Below are 16,799 nucleotides of genomic sequence, written 5' to 3'. Positions count from 1 at the left end.
AGACCCAGATGGGGGTTGATGGAGGGATGGTTTGATTCGAGAGGATTTTGGTGAGCAGTTTGCAGAGATGGTTCTGGTTCTACTGATCTCCTCCCGGACGGAGCGTGACAGGCTAGTATGGTTGTCGTCAGGGCGGTCGTGGGTGCGAGTTAGGGATCTTCACGCTTTAATCAGGAGGAAGCAAGTTCGGCAGATTGAGGGAAGATGGATTTGGAGGATGTGGATTCACCCGCGTGTGGCACTTTTCATCTGGAAGGTGGCATAGGGTTGTCTACTGACTAGGAGTCTGCTTGTTCGGCGAGGTGTGCGGGTTACTTCGTGCTGTGAGGTGTGTGCAGATATCAACAAGAGAATTAGTCATATTCTTTTGCAGTGCCCTAGAGCCAGGGAGATATGGAGTAGATCACCTACACCTCTCTTTCCCATTCGGTGGAGTTGGCTCAGGACTTAATTCACATGCTGAGGGATTCCATGTGGAGTCCCAGCTCTGCTAATGCGGGGATCCTCAGAGCATATTTGGCTTATTATATATGATTGGACAGGAATGCCGGCATGTTTGAGGGCAGGAGGTCATCGCTGGGAATAGTGGTGGATAGAGCTATACTGCATGCGGGGGAGGTCACCGCAGCTGCCGGATTGTTCTCTTCCAGAATGGCCAGGAACATCTGGAGTACTCTCTCCACTGGTACAACGCCTAGGTTCACCCTAGTTTCTTGGGTGCCCCACCTCTTGGCCATTTCAAAGTGAACTTCGACGGCAGCAGATCGGTGGGGTTGGTCTGGAGGGATTGGTTTTATGATCAGAGACTCTCTTGGTAGGCTGATAGCAGCTGATATGCATCGCATGCTAGGACGCACAGTTATTGGGGCAGAGCTTTGGGCAGCTTGGAAGGGCTTATTCTATGCGAGGCGGGTGCTTGGCGCAGAGCGGGTACATCTTGAGGGGGATTCATCTGTGGTGATTGATTGGATCCGGGGTGTGGATAGATATGGTGATGGTCATCCTCTTATCCGAGAGACTCGTAGATTGGCTTAGGAGATGAGCGATTTTTAGGCAGCACATGTGTTCAGGGAGGCGAACAGGGCGGCAGATTGGGTCGCCTCCTTTATTGCCCGGCATGTTGCGGAGATTCTTTGAACGTCTGCAATAACCATGCCTTCTTCGTTGTACCTTTTACTTTTTCGTGATTTGGCAGGATGTACTCAAGTTAGAGCTATATAAAATTTGCCATTTCCATCCAAAAAAAAGCACTGCAAGAAGATTCATGAGGGCCGGCTGTTGTCTCATTAAATTCGCAGACTACTGGGGAGTGTCACTTCTACCATACCTCACACTTTTATAGGGAGACAAACGGAGCTACTGACTGGGTTGCCTCCTTTGCGGCCTACCACTTCGGTAGGTTCATCTGCTTGGATAACAGATTTGTGCGAGAGCCTTTATGTAGCCTTTTATTTTTTGCTTTTGTTGGCCGTATCTACACCTATAATATATAAGCCGCCATTGTAAAAAAAAAAAAAACATTGCAAGAAGATACATCATATTATTTTCTTTTAAAAAAATTATTTTTTTATTTTAAAAAATAAAAATAGACACAATCAGAATCATCCATTGAGATCGTAGATTCTGATGAATGCAGGTCCCGAACCCAAAACCTGATGAATTCCTTGAGGAGGAATGTAAAAGCGTTGTATGCCCACTATTTTTTTAAGAAAGTTAAAACGCATCCGAACAGACTCCGATAAATATAACTTTTTTTCCAAATAAAAGTCAAGTCACGGGAGGCTACACTGGATTTATTTTTTTTGGTGAAAAATAGAAGGAGGAGAGAGGCGAACATCACCCGCGTAGCAGCCTCCACTGGGCTCTCCTTCCATTAGAAAATGTTCGATGCAAGCCTTAAGTTTCCGCGTATCCTTCCCGACCCATGGTCTCCTCCACCGGGTTCATCACCTATGTATGAGTACGTCACCCCAGCGCCACCTCAGTGGCAAGGTTACACTAGATTTTCAAAAGCCAATATATGTCGTTGAGTTGCCAAAGTTTTCAAAATGCACGTATCCAAACATCTATTTAAAAAGTTAATACTATTATTGCCCAAGTTTTGTGCGACCATATCTTTGATAAGGAATAAAATCCTCGCCGACCATTTTAAAGCGTCGTGCCCTGTTAAATGAAATAAAAATCAAAATTCAAATATTTAGCAAATAACCCGTACCACACTCCGAAAGGGCCATCTGCCCGTTAACCCATAGGCACACGGATCAAAGACAACCACGTATTCCACCAGTCACAAGTAAAATATTTTCAGGTCAAATTAAAACCTAATCACAGATAAAAGGCATGGCTCAAACGGATCATGACCGCCCATTGCAGGAAGACACTGCTTGGGTCACATCCAGGCCCGGAAAACACCTTGGACCTCAACCTTGTCGCGATCTCAGAGTCACGGTCAAACCTGGCAACCGTGGTAAAGCAATTTCCTAGCTGATTCGAAGCTTCCCACATCACTCTAAAGTCCAAAAAGAGCTGGCCATCAACCCATCCAAATGCTAAAGTAGGCCAAATGCAGGTCATAGCTCTAAATGAAAAACAACAATTGTTTCGAGACTTCCAATAGCTAAAAACAACCTAAACCTATCTTGCTTCGTACCTAAACCATAACGGCAGCACCGTATGGATAGAAGATGAGGAGTTGCCTCAAAAACTCCGTGATATTTTGTTTTCTGATTATATTAGATGTATTCATGTACGTGTTGTATGAATTACTTGTCGTTGAAAAAAAAATACATGAATATCCTTTTAAATATTTAAATTTACATGAATACCTTCTTTGAATTTATATTTATTTCTTATCCTCATAAAATATTATTTTTGCACAAATATCCCTAATATAACTGTTCTTCTAACACCATTAATAAAAAAACATATTTATTTTAATTTAAAAATAAAATAAAATTTTAAAATTACTTTTTTGTCCTCCATCGCGATCGTCTTATAAATATTTATTTTTACACATCCACCTATTAAGAGTATTTTAATCATTTTAATTTGAAACCGTTAAATTTTTAATGGCGTTAGATGACGTAAATACATGTGCAAAAATAAGGATAAAAAAAGATAGAATAGCAAAACAAGTATTTTTATGAGGGTATACATACAAATATCAATTTTAGAAGGGTATTCATGCAAAATTAGATATTTAGGAGTGTATTCATGTAAAAAATTCTAAAATGAATTAGAACTAGACTATAAAGATTTTTTAACCCACAGGCATTTAAGGATTTGAAACATCAAACTGCCACGTGGCATTAACAAAAAGAAATAACTATGGATCAAGTGAACATATCTAGCTTCAACCATCATCAGATGAATGTTAATTACATGTGAGATATCAATTAGTTTATTCCCTCTTGCCAGGGCTAGGTGAAGGGTCAACCAATATTTTCAGGATGCTGTAGAGTGTTCATGAACCTCAAATATTGCAACAAATACACCATTTCCATTCCGTGAACTATCCATTTCAAAGCAAACCATATCGTGCATTGTACCAATGAAAGCATATCGTGCACACAAGTCAATGGCTTTTCATATCCTTTAGTTGAACAGTGGAGTCAAGGACCTCGCAGCTCATAAGCCCTGCATTTTGTCCAGAATCAACTTGAAGGAGAAGATCGTAGTTTCTTGCTGTGAGAATAGTCCAGATGAGGCTCCACACCTGCAACTGAACCTGTTGCAGCAAAATATGCTCCAAGATGTTGCACTTTTCTTGGCCTGGCAAGAACTGTCTATGTACCTTTTGAAATAGAAAAAATTCTGAGATCTTTGCAGCTGCAGCATGGCCATGTTCAAGGCAGTTGATATAATGACTATGTGAATGGAAGGACAACCAGAATTTTTATTTGGAAAACTTCGTGGAAGTATACAGATTCTGTTTTCTAATAGTTTTACATCGTCCTGAAGCATTCACCAATCTACAACTAAACTTTTGACTTCATTGATCATATACAGGGATCAGTAAAAGATTCCAGAAATAATGATGAAACTGTTCTTGTCTAACTCCAACAAGAGTAAGTGCAGGATGCTAGCCAAAGAGCATAACAGTTAAACAGAAGTACCCCAATAAAGACAGTAATACTTCTATCATTGCTTGATTTTCGTACTTATACTACAAAGGCTTCCAAAATAGGGGGCAACAAAGAAAATCATATCCTACAATTAAAGGGTGATTAAGGTTTACTCTTACAGTCTCTCTCTCTCTCGATCGAGAAATAGCAGGAGACCTGCCCGCAATATAAGTATCTAAGCAGATTTTTGGTGATGCACCACACAAGAATCAAGCCCAGAAACTTTGGCTGCTAAGAAACAGGACTGGGGCAACCCCAGTTCACAAGTTCACTCTTATAGTTATTTAGCATATTTGGCTGTTTGGGGTTTAAATAATGCAGTTGGTATATAAAAAGTTAACTAGAAAAATCATTTTGTTGCTCAGGTATTATCTTGTCCACTGCCAGTTTTGTAGGATGCATTTCAGTTCGATTCCTTGATATTTGTGCTTGAGAGACAGATGTAGTTTTCGCTTTGATACATCCAGTAGACCATGTACAAAATCCAGGCAATTTAATTGTTAGCCGCATGTATGATGACAAAATCACATATGTATGTGTTTCTGACTGAGACTCTGTGCATGTGTGTGTGTGTGAGAGAGAGAAATAGAGTAAACTAACCAAGACTTTTCTATTGATACGTTGATGAACAGATTTGGATAACCAATATAAATGTTGGTTTATGCATCTTCTAGCCTTAGGTTCTTTGCAGTTACAATTTTCATCAAAATTGTTATTTTCAAGAATAGATAAGTCTGATAACCAACAAATGAACTAACTCATCCACAATGCATTATCAGATCAATTGCCATTTCAGTCCCCAGTTAGCAAAACCTTGTCGGCTATGTAGTTATAATATATTTTATAATTGGGATGGAACTGTGTAGGAGATTTGAACAGAGCACGTAAACAGCAACACAGAGTTCTATGGAACATGTGCATAGACATTAATATATTGAATTAAGATATATGGTTTCCATCCAGTTGGAATTAAAGTTAAAAAGCCAACGGATCAAATGGTCATCAAAATCAGAAATCACTTGCATGTGCCCAAGAATACTTTTTAAATTGCAAGAAAGAAAAAATATGAAACTATGAATGCACTTAAATAAATATAAATGTATATATATAAGGAGGTAGACTTAGCTACACTCGAGTAGATCTCCATTCATATCTGTTGAGGTTCGATCGGACAACGGGTCCCTCATGGATGTTCGAGCCATGGTTTGCTATCTCGATATGGAACCCCATATAAGTACCATCCTCGTACAATGTCGATACACCATACATGGATAAGTTCAGCATACCGATACTCGATACGCCTCTCGTACCTACTCAATACTAGTATGGTATAGTTGGTACGTACAAGTACCAATTGGTACAATGTATCATGATTCGAGCAATTGAATATAATCTACTACTTTAAACTGCTTACACACCAAAAATCATATGATTTGGCGACTCCTAACCTATACCTCAGGTGTTCAAAAAAATATATATTATTTCATGTTATTCAAACTTTTTAATTTTTTGACCGTTTGATGCATAGGCTACGAATCACTAAATCACATAATTTTTGGTGTGTAGGCAGTTTTGAAGTAGGAGATTACATCCAACAACTCAAATCATAAATATGGGACCCTCATCATTCGATCTAGACATGACCGAATCTGAGTGGAGATCCACTCAAGTGGAGCCAAGTCTCTCTCCCTATATATATATATATATATATATATATATATATATATATATATATATATATATATATATATATATGTATATGTATGTATGTATATATATGCATATGTATTAATATATGTATATATATATATGTATATGTGCATGTGTGTATATATGGAGAGATAGAGAAAGTTAGGCTAGAATGCACTTGAATGTATTTAGCCCAAATGCTTCCTTATAGAAATCAATGTTGCTCATCTCGAAATGGAAATTGATACCGTTGATAATGATCTATGGTATAAAAAATGCTTGGAGAATAAAAATCATTTATTTTAGATGTCTCTTGCCTATGCATCAAATAAGCACAAAATGAACGATATTAAATATCAATATAACTAGTGAGCTAAAGTATATCACACTATAATTAGTAAATCTCAATCACTGATCTTGATTTAAATATTTTAAAACAAATATAGATTAAATTTCAGCTGATTTTGATGCTTGTAGAATATAGATCAAATGAAGACATGGCATCATACTATTAAAATCATTCATTTTTCATCAATTGGATGCAAGCGTAAAAGATCCTGGAATTGCATGATTTTTTTTGTTTCTAGGCATTTTATGCACCATAGGTCTTGTTCAATGGTGTCGATTTTCAATTTGAAATGTCCATCATTGATTTCCACTATATATACATGTATATATAATATATGAATATATATATATGTGTGTGTGTGTGTGTGTATATGCGTCTATATAAATACATACATATATACATATATATATTCACATGTATATATATGTATGTGTGTGTGTGTGTATATATATATGCATGTACGTATGCATGCATATATATATGTGTGTGTATGCATATATATATGTCTGCATACACATTATGTGTATTTATACATGCGCGAATGTATGTGTATGTATGTATGCATGTGTATATATGTGTGTGTGTGTGTGTCTATGGCACAGCTCAGTGTCATTCTGATCAGAAACAGAACGAGGTAAGTTTCTGAAACTTAATTTTAAGAACCTAATATTAGCTAAACACATTATGGAAATGTTTAGATTAGCAGACTGCAGGAATACATATGCAACATGGAAGTGGTAGCATAGAATTTTACCAGACATCAGCCCATGGATAACAAATGTTATGATTCCAGGTTCATCAACCACAGGTGACGATGCTTTAGGATGGAAAGTGGGGAATTTGGAAATACCAAATAAGCAAAGCTTTGCATTTTCTGCCATATTGCAAACAAATTAATATTCCTAGTCAATGTTATTGTATGATGAAAGTAAATAACAATCTGTACAATTAAAAACAACTAAATCTCTCAAACAAATTGATGTAATGTCAAATTCTCATTTAACAGTGGTGTGCAATGCAACAGAACAATGGACTGTGGACATCCATCCCATCATTAATAAAGAGCATGACTTTCAAAGGAAACATCCATCCTATCATTAAAAATAAAGAGTATTACTTTCAAAGGAAAGATTTATGTTAATACATTTTTGCGACATATAAGATTACAGAGAGAACAAAGTAATCAAGAAAATGGTGAATTTGGTGTGACAAGAATGAGGGGAACAAGGCTCAGAAAAGTAAATTGGGAGTTGGACATAGTGAAACTCCTGCACATGTGTAGCACCTATAACTTCTTGGACCTGTTTGCTTAACGAAAATTCCTGCACCTAAGGTTCTTTGTTAAGATAACATGCTTACCGCCTCTTCTGCTTTGGTTTGATCTAAAATTACAGAACCACTGTCGGTTAAACCACAACAGATTGCACCTGTAAAAGTTTATATCACAAGTTAAATTGCAGCATAAGGTAAATGAAGAACAAAATTACCATGATCTAGCTTACCAGAAAGATGTTTTAAACAAATACCGGCATCTACAAGGGCAGCACAGGATGCATTGATGGTACATGGGAGAATCTAGAAACATTTATCAAGGAATTATCATCATTGGAAACAATATTTAGATGTAAGGAAGTATCAAATATCAACTTCCTATGGTAATGAGTGAGGCGTGCAGAACAAAACCACGAAACCCTTCAACGAAAGTATTCCTACAATGCAAATGAAAAAGAGGACTTCTGTAGGTTAGCTTAACAACTTCCAGTGGAGGTCTTCTAGTTTGTTTAGGAATAGTCAAGTATGCTACTGTTGCCAATTTTCTCGCATATTTTTAAGTGAATAACACCTCTTAACAGACCAAACATTCAACAGAGTATAGAATAATCAATGGCAAATACAGTATTGAAGAGGCCTCTAGAAGTTGGGCAAAGGGTGGCTCATTCTGCAACTGATGCTGACATAATTTATCAACATTGCTATATAGTAAAAGTGGCATATGTGGTTTACACATAGATCCATGGATACCGATTTGTAAGAATCATGTCAACATTTCCATATTTATCTGCATACCAACATTTAACCATAGGATTTTTTTTCTTTTTAGGAAAATCAGTAATCATCAATATCTGAAAATAAGCACTGAAGAGGTACCAGTACTGAAAACATAAAGGATACAGCACCATCATCACCAGCAACCTGTAATACAGGAAATGATTATTGTTAGAAGGAGAAACAAAAGTAAATATAACTTGCTTCAAATTATATATGCATATGGATTGACTCGATATTATTTAGACAGCAGGTAAGTGTCAACCCTAGGAAATAATGCATTCTACCAGGTAACAAAATTGTAAAAATGTAATGATTCTGCTCAGAAACCAGAACATTAACAAGGGAAACAATCAGACTTTTATTGCATAGTTATTAATTTAAGATTCAAATAGTATTGCAGACAGTTTACTGTAGTTTTTTATTTCATGGGTTTCTTTTCATGCCCAGGCATGCTACACCACTTCCTCCTCATATTTTGATCAAATTACCTCAGCAAGCATAAAAGACTTCACCTGGAATCACATATTGGAAAGTTAATCACGAAAGAGGTGCAGGTTTCACATGCATATATCTTTTCTTGGTAAAGTCAAGTGCTTATACCTTTACATATATGTTCAATAGCAACATCTTTCAAATAAGCAGCACAGAAGGATGCAAACCCCAGCCCCGATGCAGAAACAAAAACAAACAAAAAAAAAAGACTTCAGAAGCTTCCCATTCTTTCTACCATATTCTTCTACAACACTCATGATGGCCAAAAACAGGACTCTGATCACTTTCTTGCAGGCCTGCTGATTAAGATTCCTTCAGAAATATATTCCTACAAATTCCCCATCCTTGAATTAGGTTTGGACCTAATGGTAAACAATTAGAGAAACATGAAGAAGCAGAACCAACCATCTTCCAGAAAGTAATTCTATCTTCCCTTCCAGTAGATTAAACGGTACAACTAATAGACTCCCCCCCCCCAAGAAAAAGCATGCTGATCATGGTACTCTTTATGGTATGCAATGAACATCATTCTCCACATTGCTTGGTAAATTCCACATCCAGTTGCTGAGAAGTTCTAACAGCTTTCAATCCAATTCATATCATGGATACACTATTACCACATACTCCTCTCCATCCCCAAATGATGTTGCTCTAATTTGCTGACAATATGTGCATGACTAGGACAAAATCCTATATAAACTAAAACATAAGTGAAAATAGATCCAACAAAGACGCTGGTAATCATTTTCTCTTCAACATTGTCAACATATTCATCGCAATCCTATTCTCTTACATTTACCGAGAATTCGAATACACTATAGGAAGACTAGCCACTCAGAAAGAATCAAATCATTCCGCAAACAAGTTCAATGCCAATCATGACATAAATCCTACTTCAAATGACAGAAGACTCAGAATAGTCAACATCTATGTTAGAATATGTTAGAATGAGCCCGGCTGGAACCCGATCTGGCCCGCCCGTTGAGCAGCTTTACTCCAAATCGGGGTTAGAGCTCATCAGCGGAACCTACTTGTCAGCTGAAGTGGATATGATTTGCCGGAACGCGGAGAAAATCGTGTGATGTCTACGAACAAAACCCACCTCCAAACTCTCATCCTAGCCCCATTCCATCCCCCAACCTTAACCTCCAATTTTCCTCCCTAAGACGACCACACGCCCCTGCCGGTGACCACTACGTTTAAGGGTGATGTTCTTTGCAAAATTTGTGGAGATGGTGGGCATCCCACCATTATCTGTCCCATAAAGGAGCGTCACCTATATGAAGAGCGTCCTAGGGGCTAGCGAGTTCATCTTGAAAGAAAACTCCGCTTTGATGGTCGATTGGATTCGGGATGCTGGGCGACATGTATATGACCATCCTCTTCTTAGCGATATACGACGGATGGTGAGAGACTGTGATTTCTTTTAGATTGCTCATATATACCGCAACTGAAAGGCGAACAGAGCGGCTGATTGGGTTGCTTTGTTTACTGCCCATCGCTCCGAAGAGACCTCATAGACATGGTCTGAAATTGTACCTTCATCTTTATGCCACGTATTGTATCTTGACTTTTTTTTTTTTTTTTTTTTTTTTTTTTTGCTAAACTGGACGCCCTATTCTGGGATCAAATACTTCTGAGAGAAACCCTCCCTGGGCTAGTGGTAACAATGCTGGAGACCCCCATGCAACGGTGGGTGCAGGGTAGAATGGTAGCAGCGGCGTAGGGGAGGAAGTCGTTGGCGGGGGCCGTGGGGCCGCCTTAGGGAGGAGGGTTAGGGCTTAGGGTTAGGAGAAGGGATGGGGTTGGTGCGAGCGTTTGGAGGCGGACATCACGTAATTACTTCCACATCAGCTGCTGAGAAGTAGATATCTCCATTAAACTATATCCAATTAGCTGACAAGTAGGTGACGAGCTCTGACCCAATTGGAAGGAGATTTGGCCGCACTGCAATAATGTGGAAATAACAAGATTGACATTACGGCAATAATATGAGAGATTAATGTTGGAGGAACATGGATGGATCTGATTCATCTAGGGGCCACCGTGAAACTTCCGCATGGCCGTTCGATGGGAATGTGCATTCACAACTTCCAAATTAATATTAAAAATTGGTAATAAATTAATTTATGTGCCTTCATGCCTACACCTGTGTGTATCCTAACCAAGCTTTCGCCAGGCTATTAGAGGAAAATGGGTATATAGGTGCAGATCTCTGTCCTGTTAGGCCACGTGCCCCATTACCGGTCACACACGTAAAACATAAAACCAGATGAAAATTTTTAAGATTTTCTCCCTTCATCTGTCTTCCCCTCTCCTCCCTCTATTGCCTCATATTAACCTCCCTCGCACTAAAGCGATCATCCTCCATTGAGGCATTGCCTGAAGCCTGGGGTGGGTATCAAAATCCATGGAAGCTTCAGGCGCTTCAACAGGTGATTCATGCTCAATAATTATTTGAGGTTTCACATCAAGAAGAAAAATAGGAGAAGGAACTTCATGGAAAAAATGTTAAACATCTTGACCTCGAATTAGACCGATTTTCTTAGCCTCAGTATTAACGAAGGTGAACAACTTCGATAAAAACTGAAAAGCCACTCCGCACGTGTTAATAAAGACTAGCAATTATGGTAACACTGCAGTCAATGCACGATCGATATAATTACCGCCCCACACACAATTTTCACGTTGTAAATGTGCAGCTGGTCGTTATATTGCAATTAATGCACGTTGCACCAAATCAGTCCGAATCAATAACCTCTTGGCAACTACTTTACAAAATTTCTTTCTTCCACACTGTTGTCCTATCATTCTAACTTAAGCATCGAAGGGTCCTCCGTCGGAAGCTTTCTAGCAAGTAGACTTTTTGCAAGTCATCCTTGAAGACAACTAGTTCTTCCTCAACTCAAACACCCATTCAGTTCGGTTCTCACTGACAGTGGAGCGAGCGGAGCAACTCTTCAACCTCGGTTTGAGATTTAGCGGCAATAGGACTAAATACCATTTTGAGCTTGCCTAATGTTAACATATTTTTAGAAGAAGAGAAAAACAAGAGAAGGAAGAGAGAGATAAAAAATTTTATATGTCTATTTCATCGCATTCGGTATATCTTAGAGATTATATATATACTACCAGTGTGGAGACTTTATATAAGAAAATTAAAACAAGCTGATACAGTATCATATTAATAAAGAAAAAAATAATGGACAGATACAAGTTGTTATGTTATTTCTGAAATCATACTAACACCCCCCCCCCCCCCCCCCTCAAAACTCAAGACAGTATCGCAAGTGTTAACTTGAGTTTGGAAACCGTATCACAAAAGCATTCAAAAGCTAATATAGTAGATTAGGAGTTGAAGTAGTAGTTCAGAAGCTGATGTGATAGACTAAGAGCTGACATAATAGCTTAGAAGCTGACATGGTAGTAAATCAGAAGCTGATGCAGCAGCTTAGAGGCCGAAGTGACAGATCAAGAGATAACGTCGCAGCACAGAGTTTGATATGCTAGATCAGCAGCTATCATAGCATCTCAAAAGTTGATGTGGCAGATCAGGAGCTGACTTAGCGGCTCCGAAGCTGATATAACAGATCAATATGTCAAGCTGGTATGCGAGCACAAAATTTGAAATAGAACTGGAGTTGATGCAGCAAATTGATATGTTTGGCAATGCTAATGTAGCTAACTAATGCGGTAAACCGATGTGTCCATTGATGTGGCTAACTGATGTGATAGATTGGTGATTTTGTCGACTTATCCGGATTATGTATCTAATCCTTCGTTTTCTTGAACGTTGCATATTGTTCTATCAATTCCTCGATGAGATCTAATCCTTCATTTGCGAACATGACTGGTTAAATCTTGATGAGACCACATCCGTCCGCGGACTACTCCTTTCTAATCTACCAATAATTCCACTTATTGCATTGTCAACCGCTCTCAAATATTCCACAATACTTTAGCAACAAGTACATCATGTGTCGTGCAAGTAAGATGATAGACATTCATGGATGCAGTTTTTCTTGAATTTCTATAATTATCTCTTTCTTTTCAATTATAACTACTTATCAAACACTCCCTCAATCTATGCCCATCAGATGCATTGCACCTTGTGCATGCCAACCATCCAGAAATAATCGCACTGGCCTTTTCATTTCACTGTAGTGCCCGTAGGAGGACCACATAAAGTAAAATATGTGTCTGATTTGATACCCAGAACATGACTTCCGCGTTCACAAGGCCACCCGATCCATGAACCTTGGCCCAGAAAAACCAGTTGGGGCCCATGGTTGTGGTCGTTGATAATCCAGAGGAATTTCTAGGTCCCAGCATTACCTCGAGTCTTTTCAATCAACTCCAGTGACCAGCGTGCGAACCTTCCAAGCCATCCAATCATGACTGCGAAGCGTCAGGCCCAAGTTTGGATGATTACTGGAACTTGTCTTAAATTAGCCGCATGGATATGATGTTTATTGCTCGTACCTAATTTACTTCAAGGTTTGAATTATATCATTATCCTAAGATAAAGATTGTTGTTTGATTTATTTGTTAAAGTTAGTAGACTGAGTCCCGGCTCATCGAGTGACATTTGAATGCCGGGTTCCAATAATCCGAGTTCAGCCCTCCCTATCTCAATCTTGACTCTCCTTGCCGTCCTAGTTCTCAAATAAAATAAAGTATAAAATTTGTTGAAGCTCTTATTCTATAATTATAATAAAAATAATAACTTATTATTATCAATATAAAAATAAAGTTTAGCACAATTTTTTAAGCTATTATTTATTGAAGAGAATTATTTTAACTTATTATCATCTAGTTTGTACCAAGTTTGCACGAGACCAACCGGCGGCCGGTTCGAACAGTTAACGACCGATTCCGATCGGTAAGAGACCGATTTTAGTTGATACAGAGTCAAAACCAAAAATATTAGCCAAACTGGTTCAATTTTGCACTGGATTTGCTAAGTACTATTCGAATCGAATAATTTGGCCTAGTTCGGTCATCCTAAATTTCTTACTTCCTCGACTGTTGTAATAAAAATAGTCAAATAATAATACGTTGGGAGAATGATCATCATCCTCGAAGGCTCGTTATAAAGTCACTGTTTTAGTTTTTAAACCTCATTCCATGAGTAAACATCATTAACTAATTCATGCCGGCGGAACACCGAAACAAGGAGGACAAAAGTCTCCATCTCAGCACGTGCTTCGGGCGGTGATCGTGGGGGCGCCCCGCGCCCCACTCCCCCGTCGCGCCCGAGATCCAACAGGGCGGTCCATAAAAAGACAACTATCGACCGGCACGTGGACGGTGCTGCGTCGCTGTCCAACCGCATCGCGGACTTCGAAACTGGCGCAAAGCTGTACGCCTCAGTCCCGCGTGGCGACACTCGGAGCAAGGCAAACGAGCGGACGCTAAGTGGCACAAGTCAGTCTCCCAAAGCCGTTTCTCAGGTCCACATGGATGGAGCCAACGTGGCCAGTCATAATTCACCCAACCAGATGCCACGTGGTTAAGAAATGGTTATGTAAGTACCGGGCGTCTCATATTCTTCCGGGGCTGACAAAGAATTCATGGTTCACATGTATCTCACCTCCTTTCCACGAAGTGCGAGCCCACCCATCACGTTTGTTTTCTTTCATCCCGTGGTCAATAAATTAATAATTATATACATATACATATACATATAAAAGGTGTGAAAACAATAATATTATAATAATAATAAAAGACAGGGGGAACTGATAAATTCACTCCTCGTGTTGGATTGGTGCACTCTTTTATCATGCATCGGCGACGCAAGTGGGATGTATCAAACAATAATTTTTGTTTGGATGAATTTATTTCACGCGTGGTGTACGCATCGAGGAAGGCGTGTTTCCCGTGCCGACAAGCAGCCAGCCGGGCTTAATTAAATAAATAAACACGGGTTGGGTTGAGGATGAGAACACTTAATTTCACATGCGCTGTGTGTGCAATGCCTTTAAAGAAATTGATATTCTTGACACCATTCATTTACTTAAATATGCCATTTTTATCATTTTATTAAAATATCTATACTAATTTAAAGCACGGTATCTTATTTAAAGCACAGTATTTTCTTTTATGGAAGCTAATAATTACTATTTTTATTTTCAAAATTGCTAAAGTGTGGTTCTACGGAGACACCATACTTTTTTTCCACTGTGACGACTCGTAATTGTGTAAATTAGGAGAGAACAGCTAGCTAGCCGGCTGCTTTTTTCGGATACGACTGTTTCATTCATTATGATTTAGTACATAACAGTGACATGTGTATTGGTGTGAATAGTCAACATCAAACGGCAAACACTTGCATGCAAGTTGTTCTAATGAGATGATTGTGCAACAAGAGATATTCATCTAAATATTTTGTTAGTCGAACTTAATAAATTTAATCTTAATTTATTACATAGTATAAGGGACTAGATTTAGTTTATTGTATACATTAACATGCGTGAGAAGATAAATTTCTTAGCCCCAATATTGTGATACATTCCATTTGCCAATTGGCATGTATGTTGTTGTATCTTTAGTGGCCGCTAATGCTATTTCTCTGTGATGCTTGAAAATCAAAAAAGTCATCTTACATTAATAAAGATGAAACTAATCTAGGTTGTAAAGTAATTAAGGTAGTATGTAATAATAACATAAATTTGTTCTTTGAAAAATGACTATGAACAAAAATTGTCACTGTCAATCTTGATCATGTTTCCGCATCTTTAATCAGGGTTAATGAATGCTACAATCCCTAGATGTTCAAGGTTTGACATAGGAAATTTGGAGTATGACTATATTATTGGATAAGGACAAGAGCCATAAATACCTGGATATCATGACAAAGCACGCAATGACTTTCTTGTAGATTGATCGCAGAAGGAAAGTAATAAAATCGATGGTCCTGGAGTCAAAAACCATATATATCCTTTCGAAGATTGGTCAGACATGGAAAGCAAGTTGTGTGATAATTTATAGGATGATAACAAAATAATGGGAAAAGAAAGTCCAAGTAACAGTTCTAAATCAGTTTAGTCAAGCTCAATCACCAACCAATATAATGTTTTTGTTAATGAAATCGATTGCCAGCTGAGAATTTGCTATGAAAGACCATGAAAGAATACCTCTCATGCTTCTTGATCTCCACGGATGTATCTATACTCGAATAATTTAATTTATTTGAATTACCTAAAAAAATATAAAAAACAACTTCCATGGACAAAGCTCCTTTTATAATTGCGCAAAGTAGTAGATGTTGCACAAAAGGAGGGCTTACAAGATCTTTATGTATTTTTGGGTCTTATTAAGTCAACATTGCTGGAGGTGAAGCCCTAATTATTGCAACAATATAACCCACCCTTACTAGGAGGATTAGGGTGCATTTATCCCTCACCTCTGAATTCAGGATGCAACATCTATCTCAAGATTTAATTTCATCAACATGTTCCATGCGAAGGTGCAGATTAACATTGCTCCTGGTCCTCTTTGTCGAGAGCATGGTCAAGCTTCTTTCCCCCCATCACATGTGTCCCTGACACCAAGGGACAAAATAAGGTGGGGACTAAAAAGAAAAACCATTCCCACACTCAAATTCTAAAACTTCGATGGCCTCAAGCATCTCTTATTCTATTCATCGATACATCCAGCGGGAATGCGGACTATGCTTCTTCCAGCGGCCGCCCGTCATCATCAAGACGTCTACATTTATAAACCCATCTTGCTTTAGCTAATTAACTTGCATGTATCCATCCCTTGATAATTAATTAAATCAAAGCGCAGCAACATAGCTGCTGCTGCTGCTTCTTTTTTCTCTTTTTTTTTTTTTTTTTTGAAAACAGCAATTCATATACCTCTAATGTGAGTACAACCTGCCAGATCAAGAGAGTAAAAAATACAAGAAAGGAGGTATGTCTACTGCCGATGTCTAAAAAAACTTTCCAAAGTGCGGGCGACAAAGGAAGCAACCCAGTCTGCTGCACTTTTTGCTTCCATGAATACATATGCTATTTGAAAATCGTTCAGCTCCTGAACCAATCTGTAGAACTTTCGGATGAGAAAATAACCATCACCATACCTATCCACTC

At 38.4% G+C, this 16,799-nt stretch overlaps 1 protein-coding gene across 7 annotated transcripts; it reads right to left on the bottom strand.

Moving 5' to 3' along the window:
- Positions 1-3,322: 3,322 nt before the first annotated feature.
- On the bottom strand, positions 3,323-10,423 carry LOC108511475 (exosome complex exonuclease RRP46 homolog). 7 transcript variants are annotated; one of them, XM_017843953.3, is made up of 6 exons: positions 8,812-10,387; positions 8,335-8,355; positions 7,665-7,737; positions 7,522-7,589; positions 6,917-7,036; positions 3,323-3,793 (listed from the first exon to the last, which is right to left on the bottom strand). In XM_017843953.3, the coding sequence occupies exons 1-5, from the start codon at positions 8,836-8,838 to the stop codon at positions 6,944-6,946; spliced, it is 282 nt and encodes a 93-aa protein (XP_017699442.2). In that variant the 5' UTR covers positions 8,839-10,387; the 3' UTR covers positions 3,323-3,793; positions 6,917-6,943. The 7 variants fall into 7 exon arrangements, 1 of the variants encoding a protein (XP_017699442.2); XR_005508293.1 differs by having other exon boundaries at positions 6,917-7,589; positions 8,185-8,355; positions 9,806-10,421; XR_005508292.1 differs by having other exon boundaries at positions 6,917-7,589; positions 9,735-10,418.
- Between the last annotated feature and the right edge of the window lie 6,376 nt (positions 10,424-16,799).

The sequence above is a fragment of the Phoenix dactylifera genome, chromosome 2 (genome assembly GCF_009389715.1).
Source record: "Phoenix dactylifera cultivar Barhee BC4 chromosome 2, palm_55x_up_171113_PBpolish2nd_filt_p, whole genome shotgun sequence".
Lineage (NCBI taxonomy): Eukaryota > Viridiplantae > Streptophyta > Magnoliopsida > Arecales > Arecaceae > Phoenix > Phoenix dactylifera.
The sequence above is the reverse complement of the archived record's forward strand: the minus strand, read 5'-3'. Positions and strand labels throughout refer to the sequence as shown.